This window comes from Grampus griseus, assembly GCF_964374135.1.
Source record: "Grampus griseus genome assembly, chromosome: 10".
NCBI classification, from domain to species: Eukaryota; Metazoa; Chordata; class Mammalia; order Artiodactyla; family Delphinidae; genus Grampus; species Grampus griseus.
Window position 1 is genome coordinate 65,009,274 of NC_139004.1, and position 27,512 is coordinate 65,036,785.

At 40.8% G+C, this 27,512-nt stretch overlaps 1 protein-coding gene across 1 annotated transcript in view; it reads right to left on the reverse strand.

The window, feature by feature from the left end:
- Positions 1–1,657: 1,657 nt before the first annotated feature.
- The window catches only part of PRKAR2A (protein kinase cAMP-dependent type II regulatory subunit alpha), a 78,870-nt gene continuing 53,015 nt past the window's right edge, over positions 1,658–27,512 (reverse strand). Inside the window, exons 5-11 of the mRNA XM_082664534.1 lie at positions 25,935–26,041; positions 21,852–22,005; positions 12,468–12,569; positions 12,220–12,294; positions 7,985–8,050; positions 5,272–5,413; positions 1,658–4,783 (exon numbers count right to left, since the gene is read on the reverse strand). Of these exons, the coding sequence (XP_082520660.1) occupies positions 4,650–4,783; positions 5,272–5,413; positions 7,985–8,050; positions 12,220–12,294; positions 12,468–12,569; positions 21,852–22,005; positions 25,935–26,041 (780 nt within the window). The 3' untranslated portion in view covers positions 1,658–4,649. The remainder of the gene's footprint in view (positions 4,784–5,271; positions 5,414–7,984; positions 8,051–12,219; positions 12,295–12,467; positions 12,570–21,851; positions 22,006–25,934; positions 26,042–27,512) is intronic.

Consider the following 27,512-nt stretch of genomic DNA (forward strand, 5'->3'; position numbering starts at 1 on the left):
GGGAATTCCCATAAATCTCTTTATATATACACACACACACATACCTCACACATACATGCTATTGGTTCTGTTTCTCTGGAGAACCCTAATATATATGTCCAGGCCTCCTCTCTAATTTTTAAGAGCTCACACCCCAATCTCAAAAATGTACCTGCTAGATGAATGCTGATGGATAGAACCCTGAAATGAGGACAAACACACAACACAAGGCTGCACCAAAAATTCAGATATGATTTGTCAGCCTTTATTAACCAAGAGCAAAGCTGAGCCCTAGAGTTTCCTTTTAAAAAACCCAACCTTGTTTATGGCAAACAATGATTTAATCATATGTTCAATACTACAGAGCAAGAATTGATCACCTTCTAATCACTTATTCTTCTGAGATTAAAATACAAGTGTAAAACAGGTTAAAATAAGATTCTCCCCAATGATTTAAAAATAATTCCAACTGAGAGACATTTCAAACACTATGTGTAGAACTCAGGACCAAAAAAGACCTTAAAACATTTTTACCTTTGAGGTAGCACAATAATGCTGAATTAGATTTCTTTTGTTACAATGAACTTAGGAAAACAATGAGGAATCTACCTTTTGCTCAAGGTGGGCTAAATGGTTTTCTGCAAATCTCCCATGAGTTTAGTGACAGTTTTCTCCTTTTTTTTAGAAGTATAAAGATAGCCCTGCAGTGTGTAAAAGGAAACCCATGGGAAGGCTGCTTCCCATAAAATAGACATTAGAATCATTGAGGAACGTCAGCAGTCAGGACAGGAGGAACAAGAGGTAATTGTAGTGAAAAACCAAAACAACTTGTATCTTGGCAAGATTGGTTTACAAGTGCATGTCAAGAACAAAAAATTCAACATTAGCCAACTGAAAACAAAATATAAAAGATAACATTCATGGGTCTTTTTCATTTTTCTCTGTGCAAAAATGCTCGTTCAATTTTCCTAAATGAGAGAATTGTTTGTACACTGTGACAGGACATGGAAATGCTGTGTGCCCAGGGGCTGTTGGGTGCCAGTGGTACCTCTCACTGACTACTGTACCGTTGTGACTAGAGAATCTGGGCAATAAGAGGATGAACATGACCTCTCCTGGCTGGAGAATCATTTCTTGACACTTTGCTGCTGAATTTGCTCGTTAAACTGTTCAAAGAAAAGCTCCACCCTGATTTCTAAGAATCTACTGCAATTATACATAACATATTTATATATAAGGACTATGGACTAAGAGGACAGAGCAGATGAACCCTTCCTTCAGAGAATACAACCAAAAGAAGGAAGTGGGTGTGATAAACTGGGGCCAGCAGGAAGAATGATACTGCAGCTTGAACCTCAAGGCTCTCAGGTACATTCTCCACCATGCAAAATCAATAGCAAAGCCAGAAAAGACAGCATGAAGCTCTAAACCATCACAGAAGAGAACAGTATAAAACAATTATCAAAAAGACCTCTTCCTGGGCTTCCCTGGTGGCGCAGTGGTTGAGAGTCCGCCTGCTGATGCAGGGGACGCGGGTTCGTGCCCCGGTCCAGTTAGATCCCACATGCCACGGAGCGGCTGGGCCCGTGAGCCATGGCTGCTGAGCCTGTGCATCCGGAGCCTGTTCTCCGCAACAGGAGAGGCCACAACAGTGAGAGGCCCGCGTACCGGAAAAAAAAAAAAAAAAAAAAAAAAAGACCTCTTCCCAACACATGCTCCTCCCTGTGAGGCTCAACTCTCAGTGCAGGACTTGCCCAGCACAATGTGGACACCAGAGTCCTGAGCTGAACTTGGTCTGCCACCTTCGATTCCTCATGCTGTAAAGAGAATTGGAACACTGTCAGACTCCTGGCACCTTGGTAATGGCTGTGTCCTTTTCACTCACACTGGTCCCTGTAAAGTCTCCCTTCCTCAAGTCAGATCCTCAAGGGGCCCTATACGCAGTGAGGGTCTGGACTGATGATCCATATGTCAATCCGCAGTTAGAGCAGGAAGACTTAAGCCTGATGAATCTACTTTGTAAAACCGAAAGCATCAGTAAGTTGGGGGTGTCAAAGAGGCTCCTATGAAGGGGAAGATTGAACTGGGATGTGAAAGAGGGCAAGATGAGAAGTCCCATCCCTAGCAGCCTGCGGGAGTGACTGGGTCGGAGTTCACAGCTGGCCCTAACTAATGCTGGCATGCGGGGTGTAAAGGAGCATCCACTGTGTTTGTTTATTTATTTATTTTTATTTTTAAAACATTTATTTTATTTGGTTGCGCTGGGTCTTAGTTGAGGCAGGCAGGCTCCTTAGTTGTGGCTTGCCAGCTCCTTAGTTGCAGCATGTAGGCTCCTTAGTTGTGGCATGCATGTGGGATCTAGTTCCCTGACCAGGGATCGAACCCAGGCCCCCTGCACTGGGAGCGCAGAGTCTTACCCACTGCACCACCAGGGAAGTTCACCCGCTCAGTGTTTAAACAGAGTCCTTACACAGTCTGGGGGCTACACCTCTGTGTCACTCCTGAAGTTGAATGTACCTATTACCTGTGTAAGAAACAGGTATGGTTCTTGTCTGCTAAAGTGCAATATCTGCTTTCTTAATTTATATTTGATAATAAAGCAACACCATAGAAAATAAGAACCTCAGAACCGTGGGAAAAACCACACAGGCTTTCCCAGTGCTAGCTCCTGTTTTGGAGTATTAGTTACAATGTTTCACAATTCTGAGAGCTGTAAGGCAGGCTACCTAGGGCAGTCTGAAAGAGTCCTTCTGCTTTCACTTCATGGAGCACAAGAAAAAGGGAGAATTGACCAAGGTTGTGATGGGTCACCACTCTGAAAATCTCTTGACCATACTGTTCATGGCAAAAGCAGACAGCCTGGCTTAGGAGGACAATGGAAGGTGACCATATGGTCTCTATCACTGTCTACAACAGGAATGACTCAAGCCCCAGCATGTAATCGCTTAGGGATTTATTGAGATATACAAGTTTAAAAAATTCATATTGGAAAGGGCCTCTTGATTTAATATAAACTTGGCTATGACATCCAAATTTATCTTTAGGTAAATTTCATACTGCTCTTAGGATCTCTTGTAGCATCTGATTCTAGGTTATTCTGAAGAAAAAAAATTTCATTCTGAAATATATCTGGTTAATTACGATAATTCATTAGATTTCCACCTGATATAATCAAAAGGTTTAAAAAGTTTTAAAATACAAGCTAAATTACTTTCCTCTGGGATTAACAACTGGAACCCTAAATATCCCAACATCTTTTTTTTTTCTTTTTTTGCGGTACGCGGGCCTCTCACTGCTGTGGCCTCTCCTGTTGCGGAGCATAGGCTCCAGACGCACAGGCTTAGTGGCCATGGCCCACGGGCCCAGCCGCTCCACGGCATGTGGGATCTTCCTGGACCGGGGCACGAACCCATGTCCCCTGCATTGGCAGGCAGACTCTCAACCACTGCGCCACCAGGGAAGCCCATCCCAACATCTTAATTAGAAAGGTCTTTGCAGTAATTCTATGAAATTGTAAATGATGCTGATTTTTAAAAACTAACAAAAAGAGCTGATCTTTAAGATGAATGCCTGAGTCAGCTGACAAACTGATATATATATGAATATGTCCAGGGAAATTCTCTAAATAGAGAGTTTGTTTTTTTTTCCCAAAAAAATAGCTGCTGCTTCTTTAAAGAGTTTAAAAATTGATGGTTCAACAGCAAAGCTACATAACAACTCTGGAGTAGAGGGAAAGGTCTCTCTTTGCCAGCACACTGCCATCAGTAAGAGCAACTGGTAATAAGAGATGGGCAGGAGTTGCCCAGGAAAGTATTTAGGTCAGATACAGTGATGGCACTCCCAGACCCCAGCTCCTTATAAATGGACAGCAATTCACTCATGCAAACTGCACAGAGATTAAACAAAACAAAATCTACTAAAACAAAATAAAACACCCCCGCCCCCAACCCAGAAAACCTTCCCTGGCTCCCTGCTACCTGTAAAATGTGCTAAACTCAAATTTTCTGCTCTAACGTGGGTTCCGATGTCTGATCAGTGTGCTTTGGGGTGCTGACCTGCTGGGCCCTGGGCAGGGTCTCTCCCTAAGCATCACTGAGAGTTTGGGGACAGCTGTCATGTGTGCCACTGTCAGCAGACAGTACAATGCCACAGGACCACAGACCTCCATCACATCTGCCACCATTTTTGATGGTAAAGCCAAAGGCTACAGTTGTGGACTTTCTCAAAGGACAAATGAGGAAACGGAAGGCTATAAAAGGTTGGGGGAGGGTGTCTACAGTTATACAACAGGTTTGTGCCAACCTGTGGTAACTTCTAAAAGCAACAGTAGCAGCAAGAGAGGAAAGGAAGATGTTTACACTTTGGACTTTGTATCAGGCACTTAAATTTTTGGAGAGACATGCCATTTTGAACCAAAGATGTGAAAACTGGGTTGGAGTAATCATTACAAGTGGTCTAATAATGGGCTTTCAGAAGCAAAGTGGAGGTGTGGGTTGAACCTCTACCCATCCTTTAGTGCTGACTTCCAAGTTTTCTAAACGCCCACAGCCATAGCAATGGCAGTGGTGGTGGCAACAGCAGGAACGGTTCTGTCACATTTTCTGTTTGTGTTCTGTGGCTGACTGGAAGGTTTTGGTGTCACACTGAGAAGGCTCTGGGGTGTGGCACACCTACTGCCCAGGATCTATCAGATCCATGCTGGAGCCGAACATCTTCACCAGCTGTTCCTTGTAGTGTGAGATGTTCCTCTTCATGATGTCCATGCAGGGCCCCAGAAGCCTCTCAAATGCTTGTACATCCATAACTGCATTGTTAAAAAGAGGTGAGGGAGAGAATAAGTTCTCTACACCAATAATTCAGTCATTTCCCTCATGCAAACCTTTTCTTAAACATATCCATTCATGTTGTAGGAACTGGACTATTGGATACTGGACACTTGGAGAAAGAAGGGATGTTTCTATGTGAACACAGCAGGACTATGTCATCTAAGTTTGAGACTTTGCAGAGCGCAGCAGCCCTCACTCCCTCTGTTCCCACACAGCCCTGGACACCTGTCTCCATCATTGCTCTTTCCACACAGCCAAGGCGTCTATATGGCTGTTCATAGGCTATTGTCAGTTCTCAAAAATGTTTGCTAAAGGAACACATGAACCCATTTCTGGTTGGTCACACAAACTGTTCAAGCCTAGGTGTGAGTGAGAGCTGACAGAGTAAGTCAAGGCTTGCTGATGGGAAAAAAATACTGCATGTTAGAAAAAAACACAACACTAATGCATATAGAATTTTTCTTACCTAAGCATTTCACATCTCCCACTGCATAAGCCGAAGCAGCTCTGGGTTTGTTGGTGACCAGTGCAAGCTCTCCAAAGTATTGCCCCTTATGGCAGCGGGCAATCTCGACCTCTTGGTTCCCACCATCCTTGTTTGCTTTAGTCTAGAGCAGGTGGAGAACATGACCAGGGCTGATTCCAGAATCACAACTAGGCACATCCAGTTGCACACACTTACATTCCCTTTTCAGTACACTTAACAAATTACTTACAAATTCATGTTGCAGAGACTCTAATTGTACCATGTAAACTGCATGGGCTAATCTCAGTGGCCTGGTTTAACCAAATGAGTTGGCTTTTACCAAGAGGTAAGGTGTGTGTGTGTGTGTGTGTGTGTGTGTGTGTGTGTGTATATATATATATATATATATATGCGCATAATATTATTATAGTATATATTAATATATTAATATAGTATATAAATTATGTTAATATACTATATAATATATAACAATGTATATTTTTATATATTTTATATTTATATATTGTACATATATGAATGCGATCCATTTGGTAGATGCTGACTCTGAGACACAGGGTAGAAGACAAGGCCTTTTGCTAATTCTTCCTAAATAACGTCAATGCTTCTCATAGGTAAACAGTCACAATTCAGGGCTACTTCTTTTTGACTTGAGGCCATGCTTTACGGACAATACTTTACGGCGACAAATTTTATTTTTAGGTACTACCTGCATCTTAAGTTAGTGGTCCCCCTACCATATTTGTTTAGAAGAGTTAAGTAACTAAATATTTTAAAAAGTAATGTTCAACCTTGAAATTTGGTGGTTTAAGAAATCAAGCAGGTTATACTTTGTGCTTTTCAAATTACTGAAAGTAAGGTACTATATTTTATTTACTATCTAGAGTTTCTTATATTTTTTAAACAAATCCATCTGCTAAGCTAAGCAATAATTTAAGTAAAAAAATACTTTTAACATTAATAAGAATTAGTCTAAATCTTTAAGAACGACTTTGTTACAGGTAGATAAATAACTTTTTAGAGGTTAATTTGTTATTATTATTATATTTTGGCTGCGTTGGGTCTTCATTGCTGTGCGTAGGCTTTCTCTAGTTGCAGCGAGTGGGGGCTACTCTTTGCCGTGGTGCGCGGGCTTCTCATTGCGGTGGCTTGTCTTGTTGCAGACCACGGTCTCTAGGCGCATGGTCTTCAGGAGCTGCAGAGTGTGGGCCCAGTAGTTGTGGTTTGCAGGCTCTAGAACGCAGGCTCAGTAGTTGTGGCACACGGGCTTAGCTGCTCCGTGGCATGTGGGATCTTCCCGGACCAGGGATTGAACCCATGTCCCCTGCACTGGCAAGCGGATTCTTAACCACTGCGCCACCAGGGAAGTCCCTGAAGGTTAATTTAGAAAAATAAACAAAAGTACCACACTGGCTTACATGGTTTGACTTTTCCTCCTTTCACACTTCTGCCCTGACATGTCTGCTCTGAAGTTGATCTGCCCCTTCCAAGCCAATGCTCTCTTTCCAATTTCTGTCGTATTCTCTGGGACTGCAGACGTGTTCATGTCTACCTAGTCCCTTCTCTAGAGTAGCACTTACCACACTGTACTGTGAACACCAGCCCCCTGTGGGTTTTGATACAATGCAGATTCTGATTCAGTAGGTCTGGGGCAGAGCCCAAGACTGAATTTCTGACAAACTCCCCCTTTCCCAACCCAGTGCCACAGTGCTGCTAGACCTACAAACCCAACACTATGCTGTGATCAGTAGGTGTCAATGAATATGAGAAATGTACAAACATATACCAGTAGTCTAAAAACTATAAGTAAAAAAAATATTTTTAATTAGGAAGCAAGCCATCTTGTAGGCAGTAATCATATTTTTCTGTCTTTCTCCATGCTTAACTTTTACAAAAAATACTCCATAAAAGGTTTTACACTAGGTTGATTTAGTATTATATGTAACTCAGTATTTTAACAAGTTCTTTATTCTTAAAAAAATTGAAACAGGAAATCTGATGATGATGGATTTATGGTAAGAATCACTCTTCCCATCTATAGGTCACTGTGTTTTCTAGGTCTCCCTATCCATCAAATGGCCATAATAATAACTGTCCTAGAGACCTCCCTTCCTAGTACTCTAAAAAGGAAGCTTTTTCATATTCAACACTCACATGTATTTTTTTTTTTTTTTTTTTTTTGCTGTACTTGGGCCTCTCACTGTTGTGGCCTCTCCCGTTGCGGAGCACAAGCTCCGGACGCGCAGGCTCAGCGGCTATGGCTCACGGGCTCAGCCGCTCCGCGGCATGTGGTATCTTCCCGGACCGGGGTACGAACCCATGTCCCCTGCATCGGCAGGCGGACTCTCAACCACTGCACCACCAGGGAAGCCCCTCACATGTATTTTTTATTATATAATTGCCCCATTTTCTGTTAGGGTGCTTATCCTTTTTCTTATTGATTTGTAGGCCAATATTTCTCATATCATTAATTATGTAACAGAGGTAAAGGCAACAGGAACAAGAAAAAATATACTAAATCTTTATCAATGAATGGGCTTAAACATTGGTCATTGTCAGTCACATATCTCACATAATGGTGGTTTTGAAACACTAAACACACTCCACATTTTTAAAGCAAACAGTTACTTTCTGTGCATATACCTGGCATCTGGATCTCCCCTGACATAACTCACACCATCACACATAAACTCACCTTGCTTTTAATCAAGATGCTCACTTCGCCGGACTCTATAATGTAAAAACTATCAGCCTTTTCACCCTAAAAAGGGAGAGGAGGTCAGGTCAGAGCCATATATATGTATTAAAGAGGGACACAGAAATAGATCATTTTCACATTGCCTGAGCTTGAATTGGTATTTATTTTCCAAACCTACAAACCAGTAAATGGCTAACAAATTCAGAACTAAACGAGAGGATCCTGATTGCCAGGGATGTTAGTTTAACTATGACTGACAAACATCTCTCACTTCCTAACATGGAGTATTCACATCTGTCTCCATGAATATGCCCCGGCTGGTAACTGCACAGAGCATCAGTCCGCGCACCACAACGAAGAGTAGCTCCCCCACTCACCGCAACTAGAGAAAGCTGGTGCGCAGCAACGAAGACTCAATGCAGCCAAAAATAAATAACTAAAATAAATTTATTTAAAAAAAAAAGAAAAAGAACAAAAAATTTGGAGGGCTTAAACTATCTGATTTTAAGATTTACTATGTAAGGCTACTGTAATCAAGACAGTGCAGTATTATTAACAGAGAGACAGTCATTGATCAATGGAACAAAAAGAGACCAGAAATAGACCCAAACATATATGGCCAATTGGTTTTCAATGCAAGTGTCAGGCAATGGGATAGGAAAATCTCCTCAACAAATGGTGCTGAAACAACTGGACATCCATATGAAAAACCCTAACCTTATACCACGTAATTAATTCAAAATGGATCATAGATCTAAATGTAAGATCTAAAACTATGAAACTAGAACTGCACGGCTCAATACAGTAGCCACTAGTCACATGGGCCTACTGGGCACTTGAACTATGGCTTGTATAGATTTATAGGTGCTGTAAGTGTAAAGTACATATTGAATTTTAAAGACTGAATATCCCCCAAATGTAAAATATCTCATTATTAAATTTTTATATCACTTAGATGTTGAAATGTAATATTTTAGATATATTAGGCTAAATATATATTATTAAAATTAAGTTCACCTGTTTCATTTTTTTTAATTTGGCTACTAAAATATTTTAAATTGTATGTGACTCACATAATATTTCTATTGAACAGTGCTTGCCTAGAAGTAAAACAGGAGAAAATCTTACTAACTGTGCAAACATTTTTTTTTAATAGGGCACAAAAAGAGTGAATTACAAGAGAAAAAAATGACAAACTGGACTCGTCAAAATTAAAAACTTTTGCTTTTTAAAAGGTATTATTAATAAAATGAAGAGACAAGCCATGGCCACAGCCACATTTTGGGAGAAATATTTGCAAATCATTTGCCTGATAAAGGATTTGTTCTCAGAGTACATAAAGAATTCTTACAACTCAATATATTAAGAAGCCAAATGACCTAATTTTAAATAGGGCAAAAGATGTACTTCACCGAAGAAAACATATGGATGGCAAGGAATCACAGGAAAAGATGCTCACCATCATTAGACATTAGGTAAATGCAAAATAAAACCAAAATGAGATACCACTTCATACTAGGATGGCTAACATTAAAGACTCGATACTAAGTGCTGATGAGGATACAGAGCAACTGGAACTCTTGAACATTGCTGGGGGAATGCAGAATGGTACAGACATTTTAAAAAACATTTTGGCAATTTGTTAAACCTATGTTTACCATATGACTCAGCAATTCCATAAAAACATATGTCTATACAAAGACTTGTATGCAAATGCTTATTGCAGCTTTATTCATAATTGCCCAAAACTGGAAAGACCCCAAGTGTCTCTCAACTGGTGAGTGGAAAGATGAATTATGGTACATCTGTATAATGAAATACAATACAGCAATACAGAAATACAATATAGCAATAAAAAGGAATGATCCTCTGATACATACAACAACATGGATAAATCTCAAAAACATTATGCTAAGAGAAACAAGTCAGACACAAAAAAACTACACATTATATGGTTTCATTTATATGAAATTCTAGAAAAGGAATTTTTAGAGCGATAGAAAGCAGGTCAGTGGTTTCCAGGAGCAAGGGAGCGGGTGAGGGGATTTACTTAAAATACAAACAAGGGAGCTTTTTGGGATGACAGAAATGCTGTACACTATGATTATAGGGATGGTTATAAAACTCTCAAATTGTATACTTAAACTTGGTAATTGTACTGTATATAAAATATAGGGTAACAAAGTTGACCAAACAAACAAAACAACATAAAGCATAGTTTCTGCAGTAGGTCTGGGGTGGGGCCCAGGCACTTGAATTTCTAACATTCCTATATGATGCTAATGCTGCTAGTCCTGGGACCTCACTTAGAGAAGCCTTGGTCTAGAGACACTGCCGAAAGGGGTCTATAATAAGGTGGTTATCATCTTAATTTGTGTCCATTCTGCATCACCACCTAGCACTCCTATCTTCAAGAACACAGACATCCCAGAAAACCCTGTGGTTTTTCATACCTCTTGACATACCTCCTGAAGGTCTGGGGCTTTTCAGGATTAAGTAGAGGTCCTTTGGGAGTAAATTAAAGCACCACAGCTTCAGAAGCACATGTGGCCAGTCAGCATGTCCCATTTCTGCAACTCAGCTCTACATTCTTACCATACTAGGATACCTGCCGTGGAACAAAGCTTACACCCACAGGCCTTTGCTCACATTGTTCTCTTGCCCTGAAAGATCCTCCCCTGACCTCAACTGCTGGAACTGCACTTGTTCTTTAAGCTTAGCTCAAAGGGCATTTCCTTCATGAAACCGTATAGAATACATCCTGTTCTATATTCTCACTGCCACTCTTTTTTTTTTTTTAATTATTTATTTATTTACTTATGGTTGTGTTGGGTCTTCGTTGCCGCACACCGGCTTTCTCTAGTTGCAGCGAGCTGGGGCTACTCTTTGTTGCGGTGCATGGGCTCTAGGCACACAGGCTTCAGTAGTAGTGGCTTGTGGGCTCAGTAGTTGTGGCTCGTGGGCTCAGTAGTTGTGGCTCATGGGCTCTAGAGAACAGGTTCAGTAGTCGTGGCACATGGGCTTAGCTGCTCCACGGCATGTGGGATATTCCCAGACCAGGGCTCGAACTGGTGTCCCCTGAATTGGCAGGTGGATTCTCAACCACTGCGCCACCAGGGAAGTCCACAGTGCCATTCTTTTTCCTTTCATTATAGCACTTATATCTGGTCCTACTTGTCTATCTTAGTAAATATTTACCGAATCAAACCAATTTCTAATTAAAAGAATTATTAACAGTGGGGCTATCTAGAAAACAAAGGCATTTAGAGATGCCACTTAGAGTAGACATCATTTTTTTGTTAGTCCTTTTTCTCTGGAGCATCTCTCTCTCCTTTTATGATAAGCCTGATTAATCTCTGTGGTACTGGTTGGGCCAACTCCACCTCCAGGGCTCAGGGGTGGTCTGGGGATTTAGGCTTGACCAATCTGAGTCTTCCTTCTAGCCCCAGCTCTGGGTTCAGGTATGGACACATTCCCCAACCCAGACCAACCAGACATCTTCTCAGTGGCTCTTTTTTTTTAATTAAAAAAAATTTTTTTGGCTGCGCCGTGCAGCTTGTGGGATCTTAGTTCCCCGACCAGGGATCGAACCCATGCTCCCTGCAGTGGAAGTGCGGAGTCCTAACCACTGGACTGCCAGGGAATTCCCCTTCCCAGTGCTCTTGCCAGAACCACTGGCAGAGAAGTTTTAGACTCGGAAAAGTCTATAATACTCTTTATATATAATTAAAAATGGAAACATAGTAGACTAGGAAAATTATTACAGAGCACTCATCATAATGTTCCAGTCCACTGTGTGATGATCCTTACAGTACCCAAAAATAACATGACAAAAAGGTACAAAGAAAACACTAAAGATACCTTACAAATCTGGTCAGTCACTGAAGACTGGTTTGTGTTAGATTAGCTAAAAGGGACTTTGTGCCAAACATAGAGAGAAGGTACACAACCTTTCGACCTTCTCCAGGTTTTAACAGTGATGCAGGAAGCTTACTCAGGGTTAAAAGAAAATGACATCCAAAAGAACAAACACCAGAAGCCAAGGAAAGGTGAATGGAGGCAAGAGATGTGCATAAGTCAGTGAGCTGAACATCAATGGGCTTTAGAACACTCTGCAGAAAGTGTGCCTGCGTATCGTGCAACATGAGCTCCCCAAAGTGACAGGACAAACGATTCACTAGTCCTTCAGGAGGTGGCTTCCAGGAAAGGTGCTGCACAAGGCCCCCACTCACCTGAGTGATTATGCGCTCTCCATCCTTATAGACCTTTTCTCCTATTACATCCACAATCTTCATTCGTTCTGACACCTGAAACAATGAACATACAAATTATAAGGAAACGTCTTAATTGAAAGTCACAAATAGTATCTACACAACATTGAAATGGGCTAGAATAGTATGATTTAAGAAATCTAACGAGAATCGTTTTAACAGCTTTGCTTAAATCCCCATAGACAGACTCTTATTAAAATAGGCTTTACCTCTAGTGATTTAAGAAGCAGCACAGATTCAATAAATGATTCAAACATCTTCCTCTTTTTTGCATTATTTTTCACTATGATTCTTCTAAACGTCACACGGTCCTATAAGAAAGGATATGAAAATTCTGGTAAATGCCTGTATAAGGGAGCATCTATGGTTTAATTAACTATGCCACAGCAAACATTAGAGGTCTCTGGAAGGTACTGGGTCAACTGAGTGTTTAATGATATTTCAATCTGAGTCATTGCTATGAGAAAAAGATCTGTAGCCTGAGCCAGACAGATGTCTCACATGTTGTCACCTGCTATCAAGTACTCAATGGGTGCCACCTATGGGTCAGTCATAAATAGAATACAAAATTTAAACGTCCCAATCAAACATTTGTGAGCTCACAGTCACTGTTTAATGTGAAAAGATGCACCTTCAAAAAAGGGAGATAAAACAATCAGATGGTTCTTGCCCTCAAGGACTTTATAATCTCAATGGGGAGACAATACAAAATTTATAGGAATAAAAAACTACAGTCCAAGACAGCATATGAAATGTGCTAGATGAACTACAGAGACAAAGTAAGTGCCACAAGAATTCTGCAGAGAGAGATCACGATAGCCTGGAGTGATCAAGGATAATTTTGTTGCAAAAATATAAATTTGTCTGGGACCTGAAAGAGAGGTAGGTTTTAAATTAATGGAGAGATAAAGTAGGAAACTCAAAATGGAAGGCAGGCATGTGAAAGATATCTTGACCCCAGCAAGTCACGGATTCATACTCAAGAGACAGTTAACCAGAGCTATGGTCAGGTACTTCTCAGATATGTGTATGCGTGTGTGGGGAGGGACATGCAGCCAGGAGAATGTTAATTGCTTAGGCTCCTACGTGAGTAGGCAGTTTTTTGTACCTAAGTTAATTTTAACTTTCTTCTACCTTGGGCTCTCAAGAATAGAAAGATTGTTTTTTCTTTTTTTTTTAAAGTACAGTAATGACATCCTAAAGGCTGAAAGAATGAAAAACAGGAAGGGGCTAAGGGCATGTTTAGCTGTAGGTTTGCTATTTTAGTATTCTTGATGATGGGGTGGGAGTTGGGTGGAGAAAACACATAGAAGACAACTGAGTTGAGATGTCTAAATAGGTTTCACTGGCTCATATTCATCAGCCACAGAACTCCCTGGTCCTATCCCATGCCATGCTTCATCTGCCTGACAGGAGAAGTCACCTACTGCACCCTATACTCGTAGTATAAAAGGTGGCAGACTCCTACCCTCCCTTCCTAAACTGAAGTACAAATAATGTCTGTTCTCTGGTACTAAGCCAGATTCTGCCCCCATTTTCTTTTCCATCTGTCTGCTTGAAAAGAGCCATTCAATCTCTGATTGCTCTAATCAGCTGCATCACTTGCCACTACTTTTTTGAAGTCCAAGGTTAGAGATGTATCATTTAAAATGTTACTGTTATACTTTGGAATATTACTCCATTATCTTTAGACTTCAGTTTCTACATGTTTCCTGCACCAATCTAGGCCAAGAGTGCTGTGGAAAGAGAACAATCAAGACTGAGACAATGGGAGTTATAAAATTTCTTTCCTTATGTTTGAGCAGACATTGTCAAAAAACAGTATTTCTAAATCCATCTATAACGTTACAAAGATTACTAAAATTGCAGCAATAAACTGTATTTCTAGCTAAAGAGAAAACAACTGATATCTCTATTTGTGTTCCAACCCTTTCTACGCATGCTTTTGCACTTCCCAGAGCTCTCAGGCTGTGCAAGTCCAGTTCCTATGACTGCGGAGGATATAAAAAAGCACGAGACACCAACCCAGCTTTCAGGGAGCTTCCAATGGAGCTGTGAAGAGGAAACTCCTACTGTGAAATGGTAGCTCCCTCAGGCACCCAAGTGTTCAGAGTCAAGCAAGTAGCCCTGAAGTTCAAAAGAGAAGAATACTACCCTTTCCTTTGACTGCAGAAAGTTTCTACTGGGACTTCCCTGGTGGCACAGTGGTTAAGAATCCGCCTGCCGGGCTTCCCTGGTGGCGCGGTGCTTGAGAGTCCGCCTGCCGATGCAGGGGACACGGGTTCGTGCTCCGGTCTGGGAAGATCCCACATGCCGCGGAGCAGCTGGGCCAGTGAGCCATGGCCCCTGAGCCTGCGCGTCTGGAGCCTGTGCTCCACAACAGGAGAGGTCATGGCAGTGAGAGACCCGCGTACCGCAAAAAAAAAAAAAAAAAAAAAAAAAAAGAATCTGCCTGCCAAGGCAGGGGACACAGGTTCGAGCCCTGGTCTGGGAAAATCCCACATGCTGCAGAGCAACTAAGCCCGTGCGCCACAACTACTGAGCCTGTGCTCTGGAGCCCGCAAGCCACAACTACTGAGCCCGCACGCCACAACTACTGAAGCCCACGCACCTAGAGCCTGTGCTCCACAACAAGAGAAGCCACTGCAATGAGAAGCTCACGCACCACAACAGAGTGGCACCTGCTTGCCACAACTAGAGGAAGCCTGGGTGCAGCAATGAAGACCCAATGTAGCCAAAAATAAATAAATAAAATTATTAAAAAAAAAAAAAAGACTCCGTGCTCCGCAGGGGATCTGGGTTCGATCCCTGGTCAAGGAACTAGATCCCACATGCCACAATGTAGATCCCACATGCTGCAACTAAGACCTGGTACAGCTAAATAAATATTAAAAGAAAAAAGAGTTTCTACTCACTTTCATGCAAGCAAGACAGAGTGGGAGCAGAGACTAAGTGTAGTGGTCATGGTGGCAGCTGCCCCCAGTAAGAGAAGGAATATAGAATCCAATTTGAGAAACTCAGTGGCAACACCAGGTCCTCCCTGATTTAGCCTCAGAAGGCATTTCCAAAGGCCTTGGAAGGCACAAGTAAGAAGTCAGGCTATAGAGGACCCTCTGGGAGTCACTTTCCTGAAGGTGGTACTGAAGCTTTGGAAGGGTTTGGGCTATAAAGCGGGTGAATAACGCAGGAGAAAAGGGCATCTAAATAGGTCACGTAAGGCAGCAGCGAGATGAATCTCACTTAAGATAGCAGGGAGAGGAAGAAAAGACTGCAAAGGATAAGGCTAGGAACTAGGAAGGCAGGGCAGGGATCTCAGGAGAGGGAGTTTCATGGAAGGGTGGTGAGCAGCACCACAACCAAGGGAAGCAGGTGCCACCACTCTGTAGTACCCTACCTTGTGCCAGGCACCGAGGAAACTGCTTCTCGGATGTGCTTCTACTTAATTCTCATATCCAAACCACAAGGCAAGCAGTTGTTTTTTTAAATTAATTAATTATTATTATTTTTTGCTGCATTGGGTCTTTGTTGCTGTGTGCAGGCTTTCTCTAGTTGTGGCGAGCAGGGGCTACTCTTCGTTACGGTGCACGGGCTTCTCATTGCAGTGGCTTCTCTTGTGGAGCACAGGCTCTAGGTGCATGGGCTTCAGTAGTTGTGGCACATGGGCTCAGCAGTTGTGGCACGTGGGCTCAGTAGTTGTGGTTTGCGGGCTCTAGAGCACAGGCTCAGTAGTTGTGACTCACGGGCTTAGTTGCCCCATGGCATGTGGGATTTTCCCAGACTAGGGCTTGAACCCGTGTCCCCTGCATTTGCAGGCGGATTCTTAACCACTGCACCACCAGGGAAGTCCAAGGCAAGCAGTTTTACAGTTCATTTTTAATAAATTTCTATTGAGACTTTCTCTTTGACTTTTAGATTTAGGAATGGGTTGATTTCCAAGTGTTTGGAGATTTTCCTGTTATCTTTCTGTTACTGATTTCTGGTTTCATTCCATTATGGTTAGAGAACACACCGTCTGATTTCAATTCTTTTAAACTTGTTAAGTTTTATTTTATATCCCAGGATACATGTAGTCTATCTCGGTGAACATTTGTGGGCTTGAAAAGAATGTGTATTCTCTGTTGTTGTGTGAAGTGTCCTATAAATTTCAATTTGATCCTTTTGGTCGATGGTGATGTTAAGTACTGTATCCTTCCCAATTTTTTGTCTAGTTGTCCTATCAATTGTTGAGAAAGGGGTGTTGAAGTCTGCAAATATAACTGTGGGTTTGTCTATTTCTTCTTTCAGTTCTATCAGTTTTTGCTTTACATATTTTGAAGCTCTGTTGTTTGGTATATACATATTTAGGGTTTCTGTGTCTTCTTGGTAGATTAACTCTTTCATTATTATGTAATGTTCCTCTTTGTCTCTGGTAATTTTCTTTGCTGTGAAGTCTACTTATCTGATATTAAGTTCTGCTTTCTTCTGGTTAATGTTTGCATAGTATATATATTACTATACTTTTACTTTCTTTTTTAAAAAATTATTATTTATTTTTGGCTGCATCGGGTCTTAGTTGCTGTGCGCGGGCCTTCTCTAGTTGCAGTGAGTGGGGACTACTCTTCATTGCGGTGCGCGGGCTTCTCATCGCAGTGGCTTCTCTTGTGTAGCATGGGCTCTAGGTGCGCGGGCTTCAGTAGTTGCAGCACATGGGCCCTACAGCACACAGGCTTCAGTAGTTGTGGCACATGGGCTCAGTAGCTGCAGTACGCAGGCTCTAGGGCATGCGGGCTTCAGTAGTTGTGGCTCGCAGGCTCTAGAGCACAGGCTCAGTAGTTGTGGCGCACGGGCTTAGTTGCTCTGTGGCATGTGGGATCTTCCCGGACCAGGGATTGAACCTAGGTCCCCTGCATTGGCAGGCAGATTCTTAACCACTGCGTCACCAGGGAAGTCCGAAAATAAAGATTATAAGGAAGTCTTTAAAAACAAAGATTCTTATACTTTACAAAATCATTTGGCTTGAACATATTCATAAAGACTTATGTTTCTCATTTTTATGGAGATTTGTTTTTGTTTGTAATCAATTTCTGTCTGAGTTCCAGAAATGCAAAAGATACAGCACTGAGAGAAGTGGCAGCTGACAAAATTGCTGTCTTTGACCTTCTGATGCGAGTTTAGTAACTAATCTGGAAAATAATGAACTGTAATTAATGAAATCTGTAGCTATATTCAAGTGTGTTTCTCAGACAGCACATACAATAATTGAAAGAACTTCCTGCCCTCTAATTAGTTAGATTGAATTAACTTGGCATAATAGCTTTAAAATTTTTTTTTACTGGAGTATAGTTGATTTACAATGTTGTGTTAGTTTCAGGTGTATAGCAAAGTGAATCAGTTATACATATAAACACTCTTTTTTTGAGATTCTTTCCCCATAATGTGTATATATCAGTCTCAATCTCCCAATTTATCCCTCCCCCCTGCTTATCCCCTGGTAATCATAAGTTTGTTTTCTACATTCATGACTTTACTTCTGCTTTGTAAATAAGTTCAGTTGGTATATTTAGATCATCTATATTTATAGTAATTATTCATATACTAGGGCTTACGTCTACCATTTAATTCAATGTTTTCTGTTCTTCCCTGTTTCCTGTTCTTCTGTTTCACTTTTCTTGCCTTCCTGCAGGTTACCTGAATGGATTTATAGAGTTTTTGAGTGTATCTCTTTGTACAGATTACTTTAGTGGTTGCTCTATGTATTATATTTATATATGTAACTTATCATGGTCTACTGGTATCAACATTTTAGTAGTTTGAGTAAAGTGTAGAAGTTTAACTTCCATTTAGGCCCCTTTCCTTCCCCTTTAGAATGTAATTGTCTTAAATATTTCCTCTATATACATTAAGAACCACGTAAGACAATGTTATAATTTTGCTTCAAGCATCTAACCTATTTTAGAAAACTCAAGAGGAGGATAGACTTTTATGTCTATCCATATGTTTACTGTTATTCTTTCTCCATTCTTGATGTTCCAAATTTCTTTCTTTTTTTTTTTTTTTTTTTTTTGTGGTACGCGGGCCTCTCACTGTTGTGGCCTATCCTGTTGCGGAGCACAGGCTCCGGATGCACAGGCTCAGTGGCCATGGCTCACGGGCCCAGTCGCTCCACGGCATGTGGGATCTTCCTGGACTGGGGCACGAACCCGCGTCCCCTGCATCGGCAGGCGGACTCTCAACCACTGTGCCACCAGGGAAGCCCCAAATTTCTTTCTTTTATCACTTCTGCAGGTGACAAAGTCTCAGTTTTGTTTTATCTGAGAATATCTTCATTCCTGAAGGATATTCTCACTAGGTATAGAATTCTGAGTTGACAGTTCTTTTCTTTCAGCAATTGAAAAATGCTGTGCTACTTCCTTCTGGCCTTCATGGATAGGAAATCTGGTGTCATTCAAATTGTTTTTTCTCTGTACGTAAAGCATTGTTTCTCTCTAGTTGCTTTCAAATTTATTCCTGTCTTTAGTTTTCTAAAGTTTGATTCTGATGTGTTTTGGCATAGATTTCTTTGGGTTTATCTAATTTGAAGTTCACTCAGCTTCTTGAATCTGTAGGTTTACTATCTTTCACCAAATTTGGGAATTCTCCAACTATTATTTCCTTGAATAATTTTTTAGCTCTATATTCTTTCTCCTCTCCTTCTGGGACTCTGATGACACAAATACTGTACCTTTTCTTTTTAGTCCACAGGCTCTGTTCATTTCAGTCTATTTTCTTTCTGTTGTTCAGACTGGGTAATTTCTATTGTTCTATCTTCAAGTTCACTGATTCTTTCCTCCCTTATATTCATTCTGCTATTGAGCCCATCCAGTGAGTTTTTATTTTGGTTATTGTATTTTCCAGTTCTAAAATTTCCATTTGGATCTTCTTTCTGTCTTCTATTTCTCCACTGAGACCTCCTATTTTTTCCCCTTTGTTTCTAGTGTGTTCGTAATTGCTTGTTGAAGGATTTTTATGATGGCTGCTTTAAAATCATTGTCAGCTAATTCCAGTATCTGTATCATCTTGGTATTGACATCTTTTTTTTTTTTTGCGGTATGCAGGCCTCTCACTGTTGTGGCCTCTCCCGTTGCGGAGCACAGGCTCTGGACGCGCAGTCTCAGCGGCCATGGCTCACGGGCCCAGCCGCTCCGCGGCATGTGGGATCATCCCGGATCGGGGCACGAACCTGTGTCCCCTGCATCGGCAGGCAGACTCTCAACCACTGCGCCACCAGGGAAGCCCGGTATTGACATCTTTCGATTGCCTTTTCTAATTCAGATTGAGAATTTCTTTGTTCTTGGTCTAACAAGTGATTTTCTATTGTATCCTGGGCATTTTGGGTATTATGTTGTAAAACTGTATCCAATTTTTTCTTTTTTTGCAGGCAGTCACCCTCTCTATATATATAGGGTGCCTGTACGTGTGGGAGTCCACGTTCAGCTCCCCTCTGGACTCTACTGACACTACTCTGGCAGGGGAAGTGGAGTGCCAACTAGTAACACCACACATCACCTCATTTTGCCTCTTTGCTGCTGGATGAGGTTGTTAAGTCCAGTTTCCTGCTGGCCCCAGTGACAGTGTGGGGAGGTAGAAGCAGTTTTTCCTTTGGTATTTGGCAGGAATAGGGTGGCATTATCATAAAAGGTTTTCTATTCTGCCAAGCTGTGCTTTTCCTTGTCCTTTGGCTAAAGGGAGCAGACTTTTCTTGGGGCTGTTTTTATGTGTACCTGTTGGTGGATCTGGGTTGTAGGTTTTTCCAGCACCCTATCTGGGATATATGGGAATTAATAAGAAAACCTGGCGAACTCACTGTTATGTCCTTCCTTAATTCCTGAAATCCCTAGTTCCTAGCCAGTCCACCTTCTCCTTTCCATCTTTCAGGGTCTCCTATGTTTGTCTGTAGTAAGATATCCAGAGTTTTCTAGTTTTAAGAGGGAAGATTAGTGAGGAATGGGGCTATTCCATCTTGGCCTGGACCAGAAGTTGGCATTAATGTATTTTAAAACTGATTTTATTTTCCCCCATTATTTATTGATCTACCTTGAGTATTTTAAGCTTCCCAAGTGTGTGATGTATTCTTAAACCAATGTATCTCTCATCTCTCAGGGGCAATCTTTTTTTTTTTTTTTTTTTTTGTGGGCCGCACCACATGTGGGATCCTAGTTCCCCGATCAGGGACTGAACCTAACTCTCCTGTTCTAGAAGTGAGGAGTCTTAACCACTGGGCCGCCAGGGAAGTCTCTCTCACGGGCATTCTTTTTTTTTTTTAACATCTTTATTGGAGTATAATTGCTTTAAAATGGTGTGTTAGGGGCTTCCCTGGTGGCGCAGTGGTTGAGAGTCTGCCTGCCGATGCAGGGGACACGGGTTCGTGCCCCGGTCCGCCATGGCCGCTGAGCCTGTGTGTCCGAAGTCTGTGCTCCGCAACGGGAGAGGCCACAACAGTGAGAGGCCCGCGTACCGCAAAAAAAAAAAAAAAAAAAAATGGTATGTTAGTTTCTGCTTTATAACAAAGTGAATCAGCTGTACATATACATATATCCCCATATCTCCTCCCTCTTGTGTCTCGCTCCCACCCTCCGTATTCCACCCCTCTAGGTGGTCACAAAGCACTGAGCTGATCTCCCTGTGCTATGCAGCTGCTTCCCACTAGCTATCTATTTTACATTTAGTAGTATATATAAGTCCATGCCATTCTCTCACTTCGTCCCAGCTTACCCTTCCCCCTCCCGGTATCCTCAAGTCCATTCTCTACGTCTTCGTCTTTATTCCTGTCCTGCCTCAGGGGCATTCTTAATTCTACATTAGTATAGCACAATAAAGTGCTCTAGTATGTCTTTAAAATGTGATTTTATTTGAGGAAATATATTGATAATTCCAAGGTATATATTTAATTCTGCTTGTAGGGTAAATGGAAACAAATTATCATAGATGTGAACATTTTAAAAGTGAAATTTGGAATCTGTACAAGAGGATGATTGTTTTGTTTAAGAAGGAAGAGAATTATATATTTTGAAGGCTTGATAATGAAGGAAGCAAGGTGGGTCACGTATAATAGAGGATAGGATCATAGCAGTACTGTGCCTAAGACATTCTAGGAAAGTTCTATTTCCCAGAATATGGCTATCAGCCTTTCTAGTCATCTAAATCTATTGAATATTGGCATGGACCAATGAATAAATAGATGGCCAAACACACAGGAAAGTTAGTCCTAGGATAGATAGAGATGGAAAACATGGTTGGCAGAGCTTTCAATGACACTTATTTTTCTAGGCTGTCTCTTGTACAGAGTTATCCCCCCTCTCTCTACTTGTCTGATAAAAACATAAATGGAAAATGTAGTAAGAGCTGACACACTGCAAGGTCACAAGACCCAGTCTTTTCTATGTAATTTGGAATAAATGGTTTGTTGATAAATCACTTCAGAGAAATGGAAAAACACACTGGTACAAAACCTTCCACAATGTCTTTCAGATAATTGGCTATTAAATATAGTGTGAACCAACAGCCCAAGGACAGAGACTCAGAAGTAAGGGGCATTAATACCATGCTATGCAAGGAGAACCATTTCTCTAACTCACCAGTCCCCAAAGGGAGCCTTCTGAAGTGGCGACAATGGTAGCAGCTCTCGGGGTGTTGTACATCAGAGCTAGTTCTCCAAAACTGCCATGGTTGTCATACTGACCAACACAGCGGGTTTGATTATCTTTTGTTACTAAAATATCATAGGTTCCCCTGGAAATATAACAAGAAACAATTTTACTTATAATGGGCAGGTGTACATGAATAGAAGGTTGTTGTTATTGGGGAATTCCAACAGATTTTTGCTAGTATATAGAAATATAATAGATTTTTGCATTTTGACTTTGTATTCTGTGACCTTGCTAAACTCATTTATTAATTTTAATGAGTGAACTTGGCATTTTCTAGAGGATCATGTCGTCTGCAAACAAAGACAAAGCAGCTTTATTTCTTCCTTTCCAATCTGTATGCCCTTCTTCCCTCCCGTCAGTCCTTCTCCCCTCACTCCATCTTTTTCTTTTCCTTCTTTTTTCTTTGCTTTATTGCGTTGGTTAGGACCTACAGTATAATACTGCACTGAAGTGGTGAGAGGAGACATGCTTTGCTTGTCTGGTTCTCCATCTTAAAGGGAAAACATTCAATCTTTCACCGTTAAGTATAAGGTTAGCTATAGGTTTTTTTTTTTATAAATGCCTTTAATCAGGTTGGAGAAAAGTCCCTTCTATTCCTAGTTTGCTGAGAGTTTTTATCATGGAAAGGTGTTGAATTTTGTCAAATGCTTTTCCTGCAGGTATCGAAATGATTGTATGGGTTTTCTTTTGTAGTCTGTTGAAAACTAGGATGTAGAACTGATTAAAATAAAGAAAAAAATGATACAATTCTCTATCTATTGATTGTTAATGACTACTAAAGAAAAATATTCAGAATGGACAAACATTTGGAGAAACAGTCACTCTCAATACACCACTGAAGCAAGTGTAAATGTTTTAAAGTTTCTGAAAGATAATTAACAACATAACAAATTCCTAAAGAGACCCTTTGACACAGCAATTCCATTTCTAGGCACTCTGAAGGAGATAATCAAAGATATTGGAAAATATTTAATTGCAGGGATGCTCACCAGGTAATATTTATAAGAACAAAAACCAAAAACCACAATTTAATCTGCTAACAATAGGGGATAGGTCAAATATATGTCTATATTCATATTATGCAGTCAATATAAATCATGACATAGAATAATATTGTATCCCATGGCAAACTACTTCAAATAGATTTTAAAAATCAAGTCAATGTATATGACCTAACATAAAAAGTATACATATAAATGTAATAAAGAGTTGACTACATTTTACATGTTTGTTAACAGCTTTCAAGCCCTACCACTCCCAATCCTTCTTCCTCTTCTGTCTCACATCTGGGAAAGCTGAGAAGAAAACCTGGGTGCTCCCTTATTTGGCACTGATGGGATATTCAAACAAAACTAGAGCCTGCTCATATATAAGAGTACTCTGACCTCAGCCCCACCCTCTAACCACCGTGAAACGCCAAGCCAGTCACCCCTCCCTGCTGTCTTAAGTCATTTTTGGACCTCTTGGGAACCTGGCCTGTTCTCCCTTAAAAGCCTCATTATGTGAGTGATAAATCTTTTCATACACTCTTAGCTGTGTGTGTGGTATGATCAGTCTCAATATCTGAACCAAATATGGGGTAATGGATCTGACCTAACAGTAAAGCATAGGAAAAAAAAAAAAAAGAAAAAAGAAAGGAAGAATATACTCTGGGGATGAAATTAGGGCTAAATTACTTTCTTTCCTGGTTGTTTTTTTTTTTTTTTCCCCTAAGTTTCCTACAAAGAGCCTCCACTTGTCTGATAAAAATCATTAGGTATCATATGTTACACAAGAAGCAAAGAATAAAGCCAATCACTCAAATATCAGGTACACAGTACCAACCCTGCTCTCAAGGGAGCTCACCACTGAATAGGTAAGCTGAACTGTGTTTGACCTGGTGGACAAGGCAAAAGTAACAAGGACATGAGTGGAATAAATGGAACTCAGGGTAAATTCACTTACGTGTTTTTAGTCTCTCTTCCAGGAGACGCTAGCAACTTAATTTTGGGAACACAAATAATTTCAGGAAGCCACAAAACAGAGTCTTTCCTAACCTCTCTCACTTCGGTCCTCTTCCAAATAATGGGACATATTTTTCTCACTGTTGTTATCATCAAATTATGTAATAATTATCTATTTAATTATGTAATAGTTATCTATTTCTAGTCTCTCCAACTAGAAAATGAGTTTTTTGAGGTCAGGAACAATATCTTTTTAATTAATAATTAATTAACAACCACTTTCAGTGCATGCAAAAGATAATACCTCTCATTTACATGTGTAATAACAAATCATTCCCTTTGTAGACAGGCATTTCAACCTATAAGCTATGGATATGTGCAGGTAAATGCTTATTTCCCAGACTGCAGGTACCTACTGGGATTCCTGTCTTGGTGAGGGAGCACACGGCAGAGCAAGGGGGAAAGGTGGCTGTTGGAAGTGGTGATATAACTTAAAAAAATTATTCTGTCACTACTTACAGAATTCTATGAAGGAAGCATGAGCATAATAGATAAAACAGTCTTTAAGAAGACATTATTTGTATCATTTTTACTCTTTAAATAAAACATTTCTTTCCTAACCCTAACTGTAATCATCTGTCAAAGTATCAAGGGCCAAAAGGTTACCCAAGGAGTACGTTCTTTTTTTTTTAACGTTTATTTTTTTTTAATTAATTAATTACTTATTTATTTTTGGCTGCATTGGGTCTTCTTTGCTGCACGCGGGCTTTCTCTAGTTGCGGCGAGCAGGAGCTACTCTTCGTTGAGGTGCGCAGGCTTCTCATTGCGGTGGCTTCTGTTGTTGCAGAGCGCAGGCTCTAGGCGCGCAGGCTTCAGTAGTTGTGGTGCGTGGGCTCAGTAGTTGTGGCTCGCGGGCTCTACAGCGCAGGCTCAGTAGTTGTGGTGCTAAGTCAGGCTTAGGTGCTCTGCGGTATGTGGGATCTTCCTGGACCAGGGCTCGAACCCGGGTCCCCTGCATTTGCGGGCGGATTCTTAACCACTGCGCCACCAGGGAAGTCCAAGTAGTACATTCTTGAACACTTTCCTGAACGAGCAAAAGGCTCGACGAGACAGGGGACCAGCTGAATCTAGTATAGGTACTTGATCAAAATGAAAAGACCCTTAAAAATCTTAAAAATCAGGAAAGCAATTGGAAAAAAATGAATAAGGTCTGCAGAGTAGATGAGAGTACTGTATAAAATGTTAATATCTAATTTTTACAATTGATCTCTGCTTATGTAAGAGAATATTCTATTTTTAGGAAACATACACTGAAGTATTCAGAGGTAAAAGGGCTTATACCTGCAACTTACTTTCAAACAATAAAGTTAATGTGGTAAAACATAAATCTGGGGAACCCAGGTTTATAAGAATTTTTTGTACTATTTGTGTAACGTTTCTATAACTCTGAAATTATTTCAAAAGAAAAAATGAAAAATAATTAATGGAAGACATTGGGTGAAGCAACATCTTATTGATCTTAAACTCTGGTGAGGGTGTTCCTTTCAGGACTGAGGAGGGGTCAGAAGGAGTCCTCCAGGTGATACTAATAGCTCAAGAGGTTAGGACACACCAGGGCGAACAGGTCAAACCCAAATATTTCATGTCTCCCAACATGATTTATACCTGGAACAGAGCCAGAAGGGGCCAGAGGTATGGAGGTTGAGGCAGTATACTCATGTGTAAAATTAGGCTAGGATTGAATGATCCAGATGACAATAAAGTGTTACGGTTATTCTTTACAAAATCAATTCACTTGAACACTTGCAAATAACATGTTTATAAAGCATAGCTTGCACATTTCACCTAATTGTAGATAGTGGCAACCCAAGTATGGGTTGTACTGAGGACTCAGGGCAGCAGTAGATAGAGAAAGGCAGGCTGTGGACAGAGAGGGGCAAGCTTTGAGAAGCTTGTTTACGTGGCCCTAAGTCCTGTTTGGGCTGAACAAAGCATAGGGTAAAGCACTTGCCCTGAATTATGGATCTTATTAAGTACAGCCGTGCAACTGCAAAACTCCATCTCCTACCGTTCAATGACATAAAAGTTGTCCCCATCATCTCCTTGGTCAATGACGTGCTCATCAACTTTGACTGTCCTTTCAAACATGGCATCGAGGACTTGAGAAAGCTGTTCCTGCAGGGAATACACAACGAGAAAAGATGGCTTCTACACTTGTGGGGGGAAAAAAAACTCTGCTTATCTTAGTTGGTGACTACATGGTAGATGGTAGAAGTCCCCACATCAGACTATTCCCCACGTTCAAGCAGAAACCTAAGGGCTGTCTGAAACAAATGCTTTCCTGTGGCCATTCAGCTTTGCATCTCCACATATACAGCACAGTTGCCAAGTTTTCTGAGGCAGCATTGTTTTGAAAATACATTCTATAATTTACGCAAAAACAGGTATCTAAATCATGGTGCCTATTCTCCCAGCCGCACCCACAAGACTGTCACCTGCCTTGATGGCTCTACTATGTCAGGTATAAAGCCATGTGATGCCACCTTCCTCCAGGTGTTGATATTAACAGGATTATCAAGGCTAAAAGGCTGAGATGGCCTCACAGGTTATCTCATGGAACAGCACAACTACTACTCTGACTAGCCAAGCACATCACTTTACCTCTCTGAGACTCAGTTTCTTCATATGCAAAAAAGGGTTTAATAAATAGTTTCTAGCTCATCAACTTTTATGACTAAAGGAGAAAAATCTAAGGAAAGTATATGTCACATAACAGGTACTCAATAAACGAGATCTATTACCAGACATGTAATACTGCTACAATCATTTATACACAACATATACAATTAGTTACTTACCAATATTACCTGCCATAACCAGAAGGTAACTAACTGTACCAGTAAGTATAATGAAAACAAAACAATGCTATTAAATTCTAACAAAACAGCGATCTCAGTCTAGGGCCGGCATCCCTCTGTCAGGGAAATCAGTGACTGTTACGGAGCACTAAATACCAGTTTCAACTCAGAGAAAGACTTTGTCTTTGGAGGAATGTGGATTGAAGATCTGACAAGGAAATAATTTTATTGCTGCATAATTCCATGTGATTTAGTGTTCTGTCAGTGTGACTGTTCTATCTAAAATAACATTATCACCAAAAAGCACCTCTTTAGTTCCATAGTTCCAGGTGTGCTGAATACTGTAAAAGTTGACAAATACTAAAAAGGAAGGCTTGCTACTCATGTGTCATCCACGTTAATGTGGAATGTGAGCTCAGTGTTGCCAGAAATCTCATGTTTAAATACAAGTAACAAATTAAAGTTTTCACATACAATACAGACCAAACATACACATCTATACCTGGCTGTATCTGGCCTGTGGGCTGTCCATTGGCAGCCTCATGTTTTGAGTAACTCTTCTTTTTCTGGCCTGGACTCTTCAGAAACATCAGTGTCATGATATAGAATAAGGCATGGGGGAAGCAATCTGGGTTACAGGGGACTAGAATCATACCATGACAACCAAAAGCAACGTGTGACTCAGGACTGGAAAACAAAACAAAAAAGCCCTAGAAAACTTTACAGGGAAAATCTTAAAAGCAGTTCATACATACTCATACATGTGCCTACATATACACACAAGAAAC